Below are 19,107 nucleotides of genomic sequence, written 5' to 3' on the forward strand. Positions count from 1 at the left end.
GACATTGCTACTTTCTTACAAGAGCACCCTATTGAACGACAATAATTACAAATAGAAATATATATTTTTTTAAATACATCATTTTAAAATTAGTTGAAAATAATTTTGTATCATCTGTAATTGACAGAGTCTTACATTACAGTTTGTGAACTCTATTATACCGGTGGCTTGGTGCAGTCATCTTGCATATCTTAGTGACCCTTAAGAAGCTTTATCCACTTCATGTTTAAAATTAGATTAATTTCTAATTACCCCCAGGCTACTCTGGACTCTGAAAAAAAGTTAAAATCCTGTTCAAATACTAGAAATCATGTAAAATTGAAATAATTTGGAATGGTCTAACAAATATTTACACATTTCATTTGTCTATTAGAACTTTTTATGTCTTTGCCTGTTTCCTTTTTTAATTATTTGAAATATTACCATCCGCTGCATTGCTGATCTTGACTTAGCGTATCGATATATCTGCCCTTTCCAATGAACAACACACAGTAATATAGATATTTTAATCAAATCTGCAAATTAGTTTGAAGAGCCAAATAAGCCAGAGATCAGTTATCACAATTAGAAGATCTGGCATCTCAGATGTATTAAGCGAGGTATGAAGAATGGACCCCTGATAAATAACATCCATTTAGAAAATAGTGAATTTTCATTTATAGCTGACTTTTTTATATAAAATTATACATATAGTGATTTCTAGAAGAGGACAAGTTTGCATAATGTCTATAAACAGATAACATGAGGCAAAACTAAATTAAAAGTGAAAAGTAGAGCCGAGACACATCGAGAACAGACATAATGTCAAAGAGAGGGAAGGTTAGGTTAGAGTTTTTGATTAAAGATTACGAGGGCATAATTTGAAGAAAAAAAATGATGTGCATTGATAAATCCTTTATAACAAACACTGCAACATTCTCTGAAAAACAAAACAAAAAGATTTGTGGATTTTGATTCCATGGAGACTAAATATTTTCAAAAATGTTTTCCAGAGACATTATTTAAAAAGTCTTTATTAAATGGGCATTTTGAAAAGTATTTACAGACAGATTTCTGTGTTCTCAGGCAGGGCATGACACCCATCTGGTCTGATTTGTTACAGCACAATGGTTGAACAATGACATATCAGATTAAAGGGTATTTCCATAAACTGCAGGAGTCAGAGATATCATTCCTGGACAGCACAGGAGACAAAGGTTTAGGAAGGAAACTAAAAAAAGAAAGAAAAAGAAAAAAAGCAAGGAGTTACAGTTAGGAAAGGTAGTATGGCTCTTCATGTATAGACATTGTATTGCAAGAGCCAAAGCAATTAAGTCAACTGACTTAACACTCCAATAAAGTTGCGTTGTTAAGCCACCGGTGTGACGCTTTTCTCTTAGGTTTCAATAAAGTTAAATAATCTCTTATAGGATATTCTGTAATCCAGTCATAGAGGTGTTTTTCAAATGATCTTGAAGCCATACTTCATGTAAGCTTAACATTGCACCATCATTCAGTTAAAAACCTATTCACTGATACACAACTTCATTCATTCGCTCATATTTCCTCACAACAACCTGAGTTCCTACATAAGTAAAAAAAAAAAAAGCGAGAGAGAGAGGAGAGAAAAGAAAATGGCCAACAGCAGATCTGATGAGGAAGTGAGGCGAGGGGAGCCAGCGAAATCATCCCCCCCCCCCCCCCCCCCCCTCACTCCCTTTGGTTCTTCCCAGCACAACAAACATTTACAGAACTCATCCTTCTGTTGGATTTCACTTAAAAATGCACAGATCTAAAATTGACTACCTTTTTAAAATCATATAAAAGGCATAGAAATGGGTTAAAAATGCCATTTGCTGCAATCATTTAATCCTGGACTAGTTTTTGTTTTTATTCTTTTTACTTCATGTAGAAATCAGGACAGTCAGAGGAAGACTCATGAGTAAAACAACAACAACAACAAAAAATATCCGTAAACAATAAAGAACTTAAAGTCAGCTTAAGTTTCCGCATTATACCCTCACTGTTTCTTACCCATTTAAAAACATATGGCAATTAGCAGACCGAGCCAGTAATAACCAAAATTAAAACAAAAGACAAACTCAAGCAATACAAAAGCTTGAGAATACAGTGTGGAAGGGAGGTCTGAATAATAAGTGATATTTCTAGAATTATTGCTGAAGGAAGCTGGTGCCTCATACCATCCTTTTATCGGTTCAAGCACATCCAGCACTTGTTATCTTCCATTTCAAATGTCTCTTCAGAGGGCTTGCTTGCATGACTTTTCAGGCTGGCTGCCAGTGACGGCTGAGTTACGTGAGGAAGGGACAATAGTCCTGCAGTTCTGTTTAGATTCTCTCAATTTTCCTTTTGATTTTGAGGGGTGGGGGCTGGACATCACAGTGAGCAGTGTCCGGAAGCGAGGTCCTCATCACAGTGTAAAAAGCAGGGAACGTTCCCCATCCGCTCCTCTGGATCATGTTTCTTTCCCCCGTTACATTCCACACACGCTGTGCTGGATTCGAGAGGGTTTTATACTTATTTGAAAAACATCCCACATCCTAAATATTGATAAAAATGATTCGATTTTCAACTGTATTTTGGGAGACCGTATTTCACTATCGCCTCTCGCTTCCTCCCAGGAAAGGCTGCTATTCCTATCTGCGCTGGTGAAAGCCTTGTGTACCATCTGGACCTGCTGGCTGTCGAACAACATGGTTTCCTGATCGGTTTTCCTCTGAAAGTGTATGGCTGCTTCCACGTGGAGATCTGATTGAGGATAGACAATATGGAAAATATAAAATCAAAAATATCAAAAGCATTCTGACATTTAAAAGCAGCTATTCCTAAATAACAAAATTGCTGCATCCTTGGTTCTGGAAGTACTTTTGCATTAATTCTCTTCAGATATTAGAACCAGAATAGTTCTAAACCATTAACAAAAATCCGCTCCAGGACAAATTACAACTTAAACTTTGAATGGAAACAAAAAGTATGTGAAAATTGTGTACCATTCTCTAATGAAACGCTGGGAATTTAATTGAATAAAAAAAAAAAATCTATGGTAAATAAACTACATATTTTGCTTTTACATATTTGCACAGGGAAATAAATATATTTACACACACAAAATAAATATCTTATGCTCACCAAGGCTAAAAATACAGTAATACTGTGATATATGACAATTTAAAATAACAGTTTTCTATTTGAATATATTTTAAAATGCTATTTATTCCTATGATGCAAAGCTGAATTTTCAGCATCATTACTCCAGTCTTCTGTCTCACATGATCCTTCAGAAATCATTTGAATATGCTGATTTGATGCTCAAAAACATTCATTATTATTATCAATCTTGAAAAGTTTTTTTTCAGGGTTATTTGATGAATAGAAAGTTCTATTTCATTTATTTGAAACAGAATCTTTCGTAACATTATAAATGTCTTCACTGTAACTTTTGATCAATTTAATGCATCCTTGCTGAATAAAAGTATTGATATATTTTTTTTTTTTTTTTTTTATATATATATATATATATATATTTTTTTTTATCAAATAAATGCAGCCTTGGTGAGCATAAGAGACTTCTTTGTTAAAAAAAAAAAAAAATGTTACTGATCCCAACCTTTTGAACGGCAGTGTATATTTTGAGAGAAAAGCCTCAAAATATGGGGCTGTCAGTTGTGCATAGTGGCATTTCTGCCATCCCTAACCAAAGCTCACAAAGTGAAACGTTTACAGTGGTTTAGAAATACATTTTCAAAAAAAAATTTCATGGAGAGGTTCGTGGGACTCCAGCGACTTCAAATATCTGTTTGCTGCTCAAAAGTGGCTTTTTCATAACTGTCCTTTTAAAACACTTAATTTTTTTGACAGAAACTTTCCTTATAACTAACCTTTATCTGACGAAGTTCTTCTGTGCTCTAAACTACTTACAAATCTTTTGATAATTCGATAACCTCTATTCATTTTTTGCAAGATATTAGTTGTTTTCATGCCTTTTGCAAGATATTGCACCATTTCATCTTCAGAAAGATCTTATCCTACTAATGTCACTTCCATAATAACTTGGAACAGTGTATAAACACACACACATAGATAGATACCGCTATTATGAAGCTGAAATCAAACTATCTTCTGGCTTCTACAGAAGCATATATAGCACACAATCTCAGATCTAATGGTGAGAATGCATGGGAAAGGTTAAACATTATCATTAAAAAAAAATACTTTTAGCTTCCAGAACCATGACAAGTTTTGCTCTATTCACCATGTCAGTATTTTACCGGTCTGAAATGGGTCTCTCCTGTGGTGTGTCATCAGGAGTAGCACTGCCAAGGATTCTCTTCCTGGCCTCTGCGTATTCTGCCTCTCGCTGAGCTAAGGATTTAACTTGCGGGGAGGGTCGAGTCTGCGTCACAGACGATCCTAAAGATCCATTACTGGAGGGTCGCTTCAAAATACGAATCTGTGGTGGGGGTGCCGCGGGGAGGGAGTCATCCTGGATTACGATTGCTGTTCTCATCAGAGAACGACTCGAACTGCCACTTGAAAGTCTGGAAGAGCATAACATTTTTATGATTATTAAAGTAAATCAAGGCGCATTGAGCAAAACATGGACACAAAACACAGGAATGACCTGACATACCTTTCTTTCTGACTGATTCGAAGCTTTTCCTCTAGTCTTCTCTCCATTTCCTAAGTTCAATGTCAAGACAAAAAAAAAAATTAAAACTTCTACTGGAGAAATGTAGCAATCTTTCAAAACAGTACATGCAGGCTGCTTCAGGGAGGGGCCTCTGAAGCAGCAGCAAGTTTTCAATTTCACAAAGTTATTTATACATCCATAGTGCCATGGCTAAATTAATGACAGGGCCAAATTACATAGTGCTGTTTGGGTAGGTAGACAATATAAGGCTTTTCTAAACAGAGACAGAGGAATATACAAAAGGATGGAAACGTATTTACAGAGCCTAATGGCAGGGGTGTAGACGTTACTGCCAAACCTTTAAGAACATTAAGTCTCTGAGTTCAATATTTGAAAGCAGATAAATTACATATTGCTTTATCAAATATATTCACTAAATCAGAGCGAAGAAAACCGGAGACAGGGTAAACCAATTCACACAAATTGACTTTTTCTGTTAAAGGGCACAGTTAAAGGGACAGTACACACAAAATTGAAAATTCTGTCATCATTTAATCATACACTCCATTGTAAACCTGTATGACTTTCTTCTGTGAAACACAACAGAAAATGTTAGACAGAATATCATTCTCAGTCACAATTTACTTTCAATGTATTGAAAAAAATTGTAATGAAAGTGAATGGAGACTGCTGAAACTGTCTGTCAGTCAATAAGATTCTGCCTCAACATAATCTAGATGAAAACATTTACGTAAAGTGATTCAAAGTTTTTCTTTCTTTTATTAAATAAAGATTGGTGGATTTGCAAACACATTACCCCACGTAACATTTACAACAGACCCCAAGAGAAACTGAAAACTCGTGAAAACCGCCTGTTGACTATCTGAATGGGAACTATCCCACAATATACTCGATATTTCCACATGAAATCAACTCTGTCCACACATATTAAGACGCGATTACAATACTTTATATATGACAGCCAACAGGTCTCAGTGCATTCGGCAGCCATCTTTGGTTTCTGACGAGATGGCACAGAAAGATTCCCCCTTTTTAAGCATCAGAAGTTGCACCGGCTAACTAGCATTAGTTAGCAGGTAGTTTATGTCCTTTGCTTAAAACACAAATTGTTTTACGTGACTCACGAACGTGCCGCTTCACCAACTGCCATCATCAAAATCGCCTCTATTATTACCTACTGGTTTACAGTATAAATATCCCACAACATCTGTTTTGGGACCAGTTTCCCTTTAACTGCGGCCTACCACCCAACTCTAAATACATAGGCGTGACTAGCGAGCTAGCATGAAGCCAGTGGCAAGAATCACCCTAAAGCTCCACGCGAGGCTGTCTACACTGAAAAGACAGTTTGTGCAAGCGCGGAGAAAGCGCAACTAGCCCATATTTACCCCACTGTCGGCGGCCTCCTCCCAGCTCTCGGCGACCTCCTCATCATCCATGTTTCCACTCTTGGCTAACTAGGGGCTTCCCTCAGTCCACACGCTCACGCACATTTCCCTCTACAGCGTCAGTGAGCCGCTTAGTGAGCTAAAGTCTAACACAGTAGCGCCACCTGCTGCAGGGAGGATAGAGTTACTGACTGTACAGGAGCGTGTGGACAGTAGAAATTCATTTCAAGAGCCAAATTTGGGAAGTTTACACACAGAAAACCGTTGTTTTCTAAATGATTATTAAATAAAATAGCTCATATAATAGCCTACTGTTTTTCCCTATTTTACTTAACCGTCAAATGAAGAAAGAAAAAAGGTTTCCGTTTCTGTTTTTACCCTATTCATGGAATGCCAGATTTTTAACTGATGGACAGGGAAAATGCACATGTACTTTTATTCATCATAAACAGCACAGACGTAAGTACCAATACAATGAACTCAATGCAGTGCATCAGTTCAAACGACAACAACAAAACAGAACACACTACTCATTTATTAAAACAAATAAAGAAATAAAACAGGCCTGTTTGTTGTTCAGATTAGCCTACATCTTTAGGCCTGTTTATTATTAAGTAGTTTATGAACTGCTCTTGCACTTTATTAAGTTGAAGGATATTAATTATTTTATAGGTAATGTCAATACTATTTTTTAGTCTTATTCTGTAGTTTTAGCATCTTATTATATCGTATAATAAAGATAAAAATGGTTTTAAAATTGTTTCAGGCAGACTAAAGCAGACCGAGAGTGCGCACTAGGCTACTGCGCATTTCGTTGACAAGCAGAATGTGTACCACCCTGTTTATGGTACAAACCTGTTTAGTAGTACCGACCAAATGAAACGTCTAAAATACAAATATCACGTGACCGCTCGGCTCCAGTCTAAAGTTCTTAAGGTATTTGCTAATAGGAATTAATTTCTCATTAAAAAAACAGCGTATAGCCTATTATTAATTATTTAATGTGTTTCGCTTTGTACTAAATCGTTTAGCAACAGCATAATAAATGTCATATCGAGCGATGACGCATGGACTCACAAAAGATCTTATAAAAACATTCTATGTTTTGGTTAATAACTATGAAACTTAATCACAGCTAATTAAGGGAAATATGGATGGGACAACACGTGAAGCGATGAGTCAAGTTCAGGGTATCCCATTACCAGAGCGGGTGGTGAAGTACTGGGCAAGAGTGGAGCACTTCCAGGCATCAAAAGAGGATTTGCTCATTGCCACATATCCTAAAGCAGGTAGAGTACAGAAGAAGAAAACAACATGACGAAAACAACACAAATTAATTTAAATAATAAAATCATATCGTCTGTAAAAGGAACCACATGGACACAGGAAGTAGTGGATACCATCCTGAATGAAGGAAATGTGGAAAAGTGCAGGCGCGCGCCCACTCAGGTGCGCATGCCCTTCTTAGAGATGACCTCTGCAGACGGTTTAAATGCTGGTATGTTTCATAGAACCAAAAACTGTTTAGCAACTTAAACACACACACACACACACACACACACACACACACACACACACACACACACACACACACACACACACACACACACACACACACACACACACACACACACACACACACACACGTGGTTTACGGGGACTCTCCATAGGTGTAATGGTTTTATACTGTACAAACTTATATCCCCCTACACCAACACCCTTAAACCTTTTTTATTAAAAAACACAGTTTTGTATGTTTTTAAGCCATTTGAAAGTGTCCTTGTAAACCATGAATACGTTGTAATACCTATAGGCAAGGCAAGTTTATTTAGATAGCACATTTCATACACAATGGTAATTCAAAGTGCTTTACATAGAAGAAATTAAAATAATCAAAACAAATAAGAATAATTAAAAGTTTAGAATAAAAAATAAAATAAAGTACAGTAAAAACAGTCGGACGAACAGTGGCACAGTGCTCATTCAGTAAATGCATAGCTAAACAGATGTGTTTTGAGTCTGGATTTGAAAGTGACTACAGGAGCACATCTGATCTCCTCTGGAAGCTGGTTCCAGCTGCGGCTGGCATAATAGCTAAAAGCAGACTCTCCATGCTTAGAGCGAACCCTTGGTATTTCTAGCTGATGTGATCCTAATGATCTGAGTGATCTTTTAGGTTTATATTCAGTGAGCATATCTGCAATATATTGAGGTCCTAGCAACACTTTATAATAACTACACGCTAATAATCATTAGTTAAGCATGAGTAAACAGTTAATTCATCATTCATAAAGCATTAATAGACATTAATAAGCAGTTTATAAATACAGCTATAAATGCTTGCTTCTTGATTTACAAGCATATCTATAATTTATTTAATAATTGTATTTTCATCCTTTATTAATGATCAATTTATTATTTCTAAATGAATAATTGCATTTTTTATAAACCAGTTATTTAAGAGTTTTCAGTGGTTCATAAGATTACTTAGAACGTGTAAGTAAATGATTAATAAACTATTTAAATGTACATTCATACATCTTATTATTCAGACATATAGTGATGGTTACTTAGTGTGTTACTAAATGCTTTATTAACATGTATTTATGCTGTAATTCAGGGTTAATTCGGGTAGTTATAAAGCATTTAGTAGTGGTCAGTTAACTATGTTTGTGAGCTCATCTAAAGTGAGGAGGACTATTGTAAAGCATTTATAAAGGAGATTTAAAGGCTGTTAAATATTTCTATGTTCTGTATCACTGTGTTGTGTTTGTTACATTTTACTGTTTAGAAGATTGATGCGCCTTTAAATCTCCTTTATAAATGCTTTACAAGGCATGAATAGTACTCACTTTAGATTAGCTCACAAAATAGTTAACTGACCACTACTAAATGCTTTATAACTACCTGTATTTACTACATTTACTCCAGTAATAGCAAAACAGTCAAACTCTGAGGAAATTGTTGATAACAGTTCTGTAAAGTCCTCAGCAAAGGCTGGAGAGTATTTTCGAGGCCTGTAAATAATGATAAGTAAAATGCGTGGGGCACCTTTTAACACAATACCCAGATATTCAAAAGAGGGGTAGTTACCAAATGATGTTTGCTTACATTGATAGACATCTTTAAAAAGAGCAGCTACTCCTCCACCTCTCTTACCCGCTCTGCAGACACTCATAAAAGTAAAGTTAGGAGGGGCTGTTTCATTGAGGACTGTTGAACTGCAGCTGTCTTCTAGCCAAGTTTCGTTTAGAAGCATAAAATCCAGGTTGTATGTGGTTATTAAGTCATTGACTAGAAGTGATTTATTTTTAAGTGAGCGGATGTTTAAAAGTGCTAACTTAACAGTCTTACTTTTTGTTACTTTTGTCTTAGTTTGGCGTGTAATAGGCACCAGATTAGATGGGTTTGCTGTACGGCTTTTGAAGGCCTTAGACTTTCTATCATGTAATCGAACAGCAATAGAGAAAGATACAGGCACACTGGGTTCCCGCTTGTTCTGTAAACATTTGAGAAAGTTACTGTTATCATAGCGGGCACCCGGCACATATCACTGAGAGCTGGTATCAGTTGTTTTTGGTTCACCTCGAGCCGATAGAGGAGGGTGTGAGCCCGCAGGCTTTCGTGGTTTTGGGGCCTGCCGTTTTTTGGTTGTCTGGGGGCTTGCAGATAGTTTGGTTCCAGCAAACACCAGTTTTTCCATTTTTTCTGAGAAGCACAGAAGATGCTGTGGAGATGCTGGAGATAGGGATAATGTGTCTGGTGAGAGGGTAGAGGCTGGAGGGGGCTGTTTCTCTGGTGTTATTGGAGGCTGTAAAATGCTGTCCTGGTTTTCCAGCAAGTCGTCCTTGGGAGCTGAAACTTGGAGCAGTTCTAGTATGTCACAGTCTGTCTGTGGTGAGCTCTGTGGGCAGGGCTCAGCTGAGATTGTGTCCGTGAGCAGTGGCTGTTTTGGCTGAGTGGTGTTATCATTGTCCTTGTGTGATATGTCAACCGCATCTCCATCCACGTGCTGAAGTGAAGTCCTGTGGTCATTCATACTGTGTCCAGGTGTGTGTGTGCCATTCAGGTTGAGTGGATTGGCACACACTGCAGAAGGATGATGGATGGAGAAGTAGATATTGTCCTTTAGCACTCTTGAACCAAGTTTGTTTGGGTGGTGGCCATCCTGTTGAAACAGTTGCCTCTGACTCCAGAAAAGATTGAAGTTGTCAATGAAGTTTACTCCTTTTATATTGCAGGTTTTTTGCAGCCATGTGTTGAGCCCAAGCAACCGTGAAAACCTGTTTGTTCCTCTTGCTGGGAGTGGTCCACTGATGAATGTTTGTACTTTCAGTCTTTTAAGTGTTTCAAAAAGTTCATTGAAATCCTTCTTAAGGAGTTCTGACTGCTCTTTATGAATATCATTTTTCCCCACATGAATGATGAGTCGATTTGCAGTCTTATGTTTCGTCAGAATGTTCTTAAGTTCCCTGTTTACATCAGAAGTCGTTGCTTGTGGAAGGCAGCACGTAGTTGTATCCCTGCTAATAATGTTTCTGATTATGGAGTCACCCACTATCAGAGTCCTGGGCTCGGCTGCGCTCTGAGCTGAGTGCCGCTGTCTGCTCGACCTTGAGTGCCAGTTAGCAGTGTTAGCTACTGGCTGGTTCAGTCTGTGTTTGATCACATTCATCACATTCAGGGATTCCTCATTCATTAATACTTCAAATCTGTTCTCAAGATGTATAGGCGGTGGTAGGAGACCAGTGTTTGCAATCCTTGTCAGAGCCGTATCTGGGGTAGAGGAGGCTACTGCGGCAATATGTGATGCTCGTGACAATCTGATGTCTCGAGTGCCTTTGGGTCTCGCTCCCTGTTTTTGCCATCGATTTGTAAGTCGATCGGCTTGTTTCTCCACACTCAGTATGGCCTGTCGAGGAGGACTAGATTCATGGGACTCACCGGCTGTATGCTGAGGGCGTCCATGACGAAGCTCTGTTGTGTGTTCCGTCTGGTTTGGTGGTCCCACAAGTAACTTTGTTTCAAGAACTACAATCCTTTGTAAAAGTCTCTGGCAGTTAGTGCAGCAAGTAGATTCCAGAAGAGGCATTTTCTCTTATCCTTTAGAATGTAGGCAGTTGTGTTTTCTTCCCCGGAATGTAAGCAGTGGGAGGCTGGTTGTATAAAAGTATTCTGCTTTTTTGTAGTAATCCAAGCGTTTGAGCACTGTGCTGATTAGCTGAAGTTAAAATTAGTTGATAAAAGGAGATAAAATATAAAAATATAAAAGCGATTGAGCAAAGTGCGGAGCGGTAAGCAAGAGCGTCCGAACAGTAGCAGAGCAGGAAGTCAACCTATGTCATTATACACATTTGTGTCATAAACCATAGGACATATATACAAGAACACAAACAGACAAACACACACACACACATATATATGTATATATATGCGAGGTATCCTTTCTGCATCTTAAATGATTAAACTCTGTAATGTTTTAGGTATAACTAAGCTGGAGGTTATGGATCCGCCTCGTGTTATCAAGACTCATCTTCCTATCCAACTTGTGCCTTGTTCTTTCTGGGAGGCTGGTTGCAAGGTTAAAATAAGTTTTTGTGGGCTGTACTGAAAAATATTAAATATTTTACGTGAATACCAACTGCATTTCTCCATAGGTTATATATATGGCCCGTAATCCGAAAGACACCGTGGTTTCATATTATCATTTTGACCGCATGAATCTTAACCAGCCAGAGCCCGGCACTTGGCAACAATATCTGGAAAAGTTCATGACAGGGCAATGTGAGTCATGCTGCATAGACCATTCATTCATTCATTACACCAATTACCTTATTCTGTGTTGTGTAAAACATGAATGGACTAAATGATGATGACTTGAATGAACTAATGACTGAATTATTTTTTCAGTGGGTTGGGGATCCTGGTATGACCATGTTAAAGGATACTGGAGGGAAAGGCAAAACAAGAAAATCCTTTACACATTCTTCGAAGACATGAAAGAGGTCAATCTGCTTTCTACAAAACGTATATTAAAAAAGTCTCAGTACTTCAGTCTTAGTTTGACTATAATTTACTTGACTTACTAATGATCTTTGCAACGGAAGTGAATCAATCAGAACTAACTTTAGCTGGACAATAACTTGATTTTAGAGCTGCTGTAAAGCCAAAACAATCTCTGTTACTTGCATTTCCTATTATCACTGTAAAGCTGCTTTGAAACAATCTATTGTTAAAAGCGCTATATAAATGAAGGTGGCTTGACTTGACTATTTATTTGTAATTTCAGGACCCTGTTCGTGAAGTAACCCACATTGCTCAATTCCTCGGAAAGCAGTTATCAAAAAGTGCGATAGATCGCATTGTGCAAATGACTGCTTTTTCTGCTATGCGAGAAAACCCCATGGCAAACTACTCAACTATCCCAGACACAATCTTTGATCGTACCGCCTCGGAGTTCATGAGAAAAGGTTATTTTCATTTTATTTTTAAAGTACAATTGAGCAACTTGGCCTGAATTACTTTTCCTATTCTTTTTCTCAATTTGTATTTGTTGTATTTTATAGGTGAGGTTGGTGACTGGAAGAATCACTTCAATGCAGAAGAGGATGCTACTTTTGAGGAACATTACTGCAAATTAATGGCTGACTGTCCTATTCCAATACGGTTCACAATATGAAAGATTCACAGGGAGTGTCTCTATTTCCTAGTCCAGGAAACACAATTACAATTTCCTAAATAAATTAATATTATTATTAATTATTAATGTTGAACATGTAATCCTATTTGCTTCTATTGTGTCTATACCTGTGCATTGATGGCCAAAAGAATATCATATTTATGTAGTGTAAATGGGTGGTAGCTGTTAAGTGAACACATTCAAAACTCTTGTATGCAGGGTAAAGTTCAAGTGCCTTCATGAAATCAATGGGACATACATGTTATCTGTATCCGGAAATGGAAATAAACCCCACCAGAGGGCATACATTTTTTTTTTTTTTTTTTTTTTTTTTTTAAGTTTCACAACTTTGAATCACAGGAACAGACCTCAGAAGAAAAAAAAACTCTTGAAATACATTAATAGATTAAAACTTTGTGGCTACAATAAATCAATTCTTCATACAGTTGTAAAAAGTGATCAAGGCCTAAGTGACCTTTGAGACCTGCCAAACCTCCAACTCTCATATCTGCAAATAATAAAGGTCTTTCACGTGAGTGAGGTTCGCAAACAACGCGACACAAAAAAAGGTCAGTGATATTGATGATTTTTATTTGTTAAGATTTTTTTGTGTGTGTGGCCAATTTGACTAGTATCTAAACAATTATTGGTGCATTAAACAATTTCTAACTTTCATAGACATGTTGTCCTTCATTTCCTGGTTTGTGCCAAGCGTTCCTACGTGGCTAACACCAAGTGCTATTCCTTTACACAGTGTTTTACAAGGTAACTCATGAAAGGAACGATCTGCCACAAATTTCAAATAATAAAGAAATTAACTGATATATATATTGATAATAATGTATTGTTTTATCTAATAATGTAATAAAAAGAAAATGATCTGTTTGTATAATCTTGCTCTGTCTACATTGTATCTAACCTTTTATTGAATTGAAAGTGGGTGGAAAATCACATTATGAAATAAATGTTTTTCTCCAAAACACATTGGGAACAATTATTTGCCCCCTTTTATTAAATACTTTTTGCAACCTCCTTTTCCCAAGAGAACAGCTCTGAGTTTTCTCCTATAATGCCTGATGAGTTTAGAGAACACCTGACGAGAGATCAGAGACCATTCCTCCATACAGAATCTCTCCAGATCCTTCAGATTCCCAGATCCATGCTGGTGCTTCTCTTCAGTTCAGCCCACTCATTTTCTATAGGGTTCAGGACAGGTCAGGGACTGGGATGGCCATTGCAGATGCTTGGTTTTGTGTTCAGTGACGCATTTTTATTTTTATTTTGATGTTTGTTTTTGGATCACTGTCCTGTTGCAGATCCAACCATGGCCCGTTTTAAGATTTCTAGCAGAGGTTGTCAGGTTTTGATTTTGTTATCTGTTGGTATTTGATCGAATCCATGATGCCATGTATCTGAACAAGATGTCCAGGACCTCTGGCTGAAAATTAGGTCCACAGCATTAAAGATACAGCAGAGTATTTCATTTTACACGGGGTACTTTTTTATCCCTGTATGAACAAACCCATATTAAGTGTTTGCTGCCAAAAAAGCTATTTTTTTTGTTTCATCTGCACCTCTGCTAGAAATCTTATAACGGGCCAATGTTTGGCTCTTCCAACAGGACAGTGATCCAAAAACAAACATCAAAATCAAAACAAAAATGGGTCACTGAGCACAAAACCAAGCATCTGCAGTGGCCATCCCAGTCCCTGACCTGAACCCTATATGGGCTGAACTGAAGAGAGGAAGCGCCAACATGGATCTGGGAATCTGAAGGATCTGGAGAGATTCTGTATGGAGGAATGGTCTCTGATCTCTCGTCAGGTGTTCTCTAAACTCATCAGGCATTATAGGAGAAGACTCAGAGCTGGTCTCTTGGAAAAAGGAGGTTGCAAAAAGTATTTAATAAAAGGGGGCAAATAATTGTTCCCAATGTGTTTTGGAGAAAAACATTGATTTCATAATGTGATTGTCCCCCCACGTTCAATTCTTTTACTTCAATAAAAGGTTAGATTTTTGCTAATGTTTTTACTAAAATATCAAAAGGATTAACAACGCAGATTTATTTTTTTACAGCCATCTTTGATCATATTTACCAAGGGGGCAAATAATTCTGACCAGCACTGTATATGCACATTTATTTAATCAAAAATACAGTAAAAACAGTAATATTGTGAATATTATAATGTGTCAATGTCATTGACACATTACAATATTCACAATATTACTGTTTTTCCTGTATTTCAATGTGAATATTATCAGTGTTATTATCAATGTTAAAAGCAGTTTTTGCTGCTTAACATTTTTGTATGATATGCAAACATTTGTGGTAAGATTAAAAAAGAGAGAGCAATTAATACTTTTATTAATCAAGGATGCATTGAATTGATAAAAAGTGACAGTGAGGACATTTATAAATAAATACATTAATGCATTTAATAAATAAATCTAATAAATGCAAATAAATAACGGTTCATTGAACTTTCTATTAATCAAAGAATCCTAATAAAAAAGTATCACCCTGCTTAACAAAAATGTTAAGCAGAATAACTGTTTGCAACATTGATAATAAGAATAGGCCAATAGTAGAATAACAGTAGAAATGTTACCTGAGTAGCAAATCAGGATATTATAATTTACATTTACATTAATGCATTTGGCAGACGCTTTTATCCAAAGCACTACATTGCATTTCAAGGTACACATTTTACATTCTTATCAGTTATCAGAATGATTTCGGAAAGATCATGTGACACTGGAAATGTAGCCATCACAGGAATAAATTACATTTTAAAATATATTTAAATAGAAAACATTTATTTTAATTTGTAATAGCCTAATATTTCACAATATTAGGCTACAGTTTTTACTGTATTTTTGATCAAATAAATGCAGCCTTGGTGAGCATAAGAGACTTCTTTCAAAAACATTAAACAATGTTTCTAAACTTTTGTTGTGTTAAATCACAGGGCTTGTGGGAGCTTGTGCGATCTGGGTCCTTCGTAACCTTTTAAAAACGTACTTGTTTGTTGAGGCACAAAGGTAAGTAGCCTATGGGCCTATTAGTTATGCTATTTAGCCCATGATTGAAGATAGCCTATCTCCATTTGGATGGAGAAGTTTTTGTGTTGATGTTTTTTGCACATTTCACTTGTCTGTCCTTTTAAGTATTGCAGATCCTGAAACAGACCTTATACAAAAGAACAGACTTAATGGTGGACTAAAAGAGAAAATCCAATTCTGGATCCTTGCGGTGGTTCTTTCGGTTGTGGGGTCCCGTGTTGCATCACTGGTAGTTTTAGAGTTCTCCCTTAGAGCCATTTCAGCACGGATCACAGGAGGATCAGTACGAACAAAATTCATTGTGACATTTCATTTGTGACAACTCGTTATCATTCTAGATAAATCACCCCTGTTCTTCTTGTTTAGGACTCGATCATTGACCCATTGTTACTGCAGCTTGTCCTGTGCCAGTTCTCTTTGGGCTGCGCACTAACCTGCAGCCTAAATTTCCTCCATGAGGGGGCACCGCAAGGCTGGCTAAGCCTCCTCCTTGCAGTTGGACTGAGCTGGTTCTTGGCTAGCCGATGCAGCAAAGTATGGCATCATATAAAGACAATGTATCCAGTACATAGCGCACAGCGCTATTGTGGACTTTGCATTGGACTCTTAACCACTGGCACTTCTATATTAACCTGGCTCTGCAGTGCCCTAATTATAACGTTTAGTGTATCTGGAATCGCTGCCATATCAAATATAAACACACACTTTCTGTCAACCACTGAGGCTCTACGATTTTGGACCCCACTCACAATCTGCTACACTCTACTGGTTGTGTATATGAATGGTAAGACAAACAAAAACTACAAGACTACGTGGTTTAATCACTGGAATTCCCTTGGCAAAGAATATTCATGAATTCAGAAAATCATATTAGGCTATGTATTATAGGCCTATAGCATACAAAGGTTTGGGGTTGGTAAAGAGTTTTTAAAGAACTCTCTTGCTCACCAAGGCTGCATTTATTAGATAAAATATACAGTAAAAACAGTAATACTGTGAAATGTTATTACAATTTAAAATATGTTTTCTATTTCTGTTATATAATAGATTATATATATATATTAAACTGTAACTGATGGCGAAACTGAATTTTAAGCAGTTTTCAGTGTGACATGATCCTAGAAATCAAAATAATGATTTGGTGCTTAAGAAAAATTTCTTATTTTTATTGATGCAAAAATAATGTGCTGCATGCTTAATATTTTGGTGGAAACATGTGATACATTCTTTTCTGTATTCTTTGATGAATAGAAAGTTCAAAAGAACAGCATTTATTTTAAATAGAAGTCTTTTGTAACATATATATAATTGTATTTACCGTGACTTTTAATCAATTTAATGTGTCCTTGCTAAATAAAGTTGGCCAATTAATTTCTTTAAAAAAACACTAATCCCAAACATTTGACCAGAGCATAAGGACATTTCATGCCAACAGTCTAATCCTGAATCTATACTTATTATTTCAGAGGATCGCCATCAACAGCCTGGCCAGCAGATTCTCAATACAGTTGTTGTGCGACTGGGTGGGCTTTTTGTGTTACTGATTACAGTAGGCAGTTGGTCAGATGTACTCCATGTTCTAATCTGTTTCATTGGTGAAGCTGCGTGCCTGTTACCATCTCAAGACCTTTTGGAAGCCATATATCAGGTTAGCACTGATCCCCACAGCATCCAAAGATACGATTTTGTGGGGAAATATTAAGAGCATTAAATGTAATAACATACTGTTTTTTTTGCAGCATGCCACCTACATGCAGCCCATTAAAAAGACCTGGAAACCGGGGAGAACAAAATAAACTGGAAAAATCTGATTTGATCTTGAGTGAAAACTAAACACTTAACCTCAGTTATATATATTCTCTAGAAAAAATACAAACATTGCTGCTTCAGTAAATACCATATGTAAACACAACCCCATGAGGGTCTCTGGTTTATCTGAAAAATGTACATGTAAGTATTTTGAAGAGATATGCTGTTCTGTCCTTAAATAGGCATCCTCATTATTTTAGTAGGCCTACTGCATGAAAATGAAGGCCTTCATATGAATGCCTTCCATCATAATAAATATATAGCCATTCAATATGGTGAATTCCCTCTATACCGAAATAAATAGCCTGTTATTATGTTTAATCCAACTAGCTAAAATTAGAGAGTGATTTTTCATTTTTTCACAAATGTCTAAATGTCATGGAATTACATTTCAGTTCTTGCCACAGTTTTTTTTTTTATTAGGCCTATCTAGGATAACTTGATTTGGTCAAATTTTGTACAGTTGGTCAGTTGTAGCTTATTTACAAGTCACCTATAAGCATGATCTATAATAGATAGGCTAACTAATACAACAAAAACAGTTGTAGCAATTAAAGTTATAAAATAATTACGCATGGCTTTTAACATCTTTTAAGCCCTTTATAACAATTTAGTTCCGTCAATTCCTTGGAAGCAGCACCCACGCGCAAAAGAAGTTAAACTGTTACTGAACTTGAACCCAAAATAGCTCAACTGGAAACAAAATGGCCGCGGAACTGTCATTTCTTTTGTTATGCTGGTTTTTGTCTACACTTGGTTATGCTCAAAATGGCGTCATATTTCAAATAACATTCTATTGATAACTGGCGCCAAAAAATAACATCTGAACAATCAAGAACATCGAGTGTGATCTGTGTGTGGCGCGTAAATCGCTCTGGTATTTAATCTGAGTGTTTAATTCTTCACGTTGAGGCTGTGCAGGATGTTTTCATGCGCTCAGACTTACATGGACAAAACATTTCTCTCAAACGCATTCCACATTTTGTCCCTTTTTGTTTACAAACCCGTCGTTTCCTCTGTCGAATTAATAGATTACTTATAAAAAAATAAAAATAAAAAAATAAAAAAGTAAGTGTCTTCGTGTCCTTAGAAATTTGCCAAACCGTCTTGAGTTGTTTAGGAGCGGAGAAAAGTAACATTTGGTGTCCAAGTATCCAGGGGATTCATTTATTGTAACATGCAACCATACTGTATAGGCCTAAAGTGCGCATTTGTATTTCCAATGTGCAATCAATCCCAAATCCAATCCCAAAAGCACTGTCAACGAATTACATTTTATTAGTTCAATTCCATAAATAATAAGAATCTAGGCATATCCAGAAAGTCCATGCAATTCCTGGGAAGACTCAAGACTGAATCTGAAGATTGTGTGGCTTGCTCAAGATCCAGTTTGAGAACCAGCTCCACCTCAGTACAAGTTCCAGAATTTTCTGCCAGTCGGAGGGTTTGTAATTGCTCTTTGTCAAAACTCTATGTGGGCGTATAAAGCGCACGCGCGAGTCATCCATTGCAGTCCC

The 19,107-nt window shown here is 36.8% G+C and overlaps 3 protein-coding genes across 4 annotated transcripts; 2 read left to right on the top strand and 1 right to left on the bottom strand.

The window, feature by feature from the left end:
• Positions 1-1,851: 1,851 nt before the first annotated feature.
• Positions 1,852-6,182, bottom strand: szrd1 (SUZ RNA binding domain containing 1). The gene is made up of 4 exons (XM_056268024.1): positions 6,040-6,182; positions 4,631-4,680; positions 4,269-4,538; positions 1,852-2,748 (listed from the first exon to the last, which is right to left on the bottom strand). The coding sequence occupies exons 1-4, from the start codon at positions 6,088-6,090 to the stop codon at positions 2,637-2,639; spliced, it is 483 nt and encodes a 160-aa protein (XP_056123999.1). The 5' UTR covers positions 6,091-6,182; the 3' UTR covers positions 1,852-2,636.
• A 729-nt stretch (positions 6,183-6,911) lies between these two features.
• On the top strand, positions 6,912-12,736 carry sult1st5 (sulfotransferase family 1, cytosolic sulfotransferase 5). Its single transcript, XM_056268023.1, has 8 exons — positions 6,912-6,975; positions 7,175-7,328; positions 7,409-7,537; positions 11,523-11,620; positions 11,697-11,823; positions 11,950-12,044; positions 12,329-12,509; positions 12,606-12,736. The coding sequence occupies exons 1-8, from the start codon at positions 6,916-6,918 to the stop codon at positions 12,716-12,718; spliced, it is 957 nt and encodes a 318-aa protein (XP_056123998.1). The 5' UTR covers positions 6,912-6,915; the 3' UTR covers positions 12,719-12,736.
• A 179-nt stretch (positions 12,737-12,915) lies between these two features.
• On the top strand, positions 12,916-17,592 carry tmem82 (transmembrane protein 82). Of its 2 annotated transcripts, XM_056268026.1 has the most exons (7): positions 12,916-13,287; positions 13,397-13,483; positions 15,688-15,760; positions 15,887-16,064; positions 16,148-16,565; positions 17,248-17,429; positions 17,521-17,592. In XM_056268026.1, exons 2-7 carry the CDS (start codon positions 13,399-13,401, stop codon positions 17,575-17,577), a joined length of 993 nt encoding a protein of 330 aa, XP_056124001.1. In that variant the 5' UTR covers positions 12,916-13,287; positions 13,397-13,398; the 3' UTR covers positions 17,578-17,592. The 2 variants fall into 2 exon arrangements, with proteins under 2 accessions (XP_056124001.1, XP_056124000.1); XM_056268025.1 differs by having other exon boundaries at positions 12,916-13,483.
• Positions 17,593-19,107: the final 1,515 nt, after the last annotated feature.

The sequence above is a fragment of the Rhinichthys klamathensis genome, unplaced genomic scaffold (assembly GCF_029890125.1).
Source record: "Rhinichthys klamathensis goyatoka isolate OS25496 unplaced genomic scaffold, OSU_Roscu_1.1 h1tg000269l_1, whole genome shotgun sequence".
NCBI classification, from domain to species: domain Eukaryota; kingdom Metazoa; phylum Chordata; class Actinopteri; order Cypriniformes; family Leuciscidae; genus Rhinichthys; species Rhinichthys klamathensis.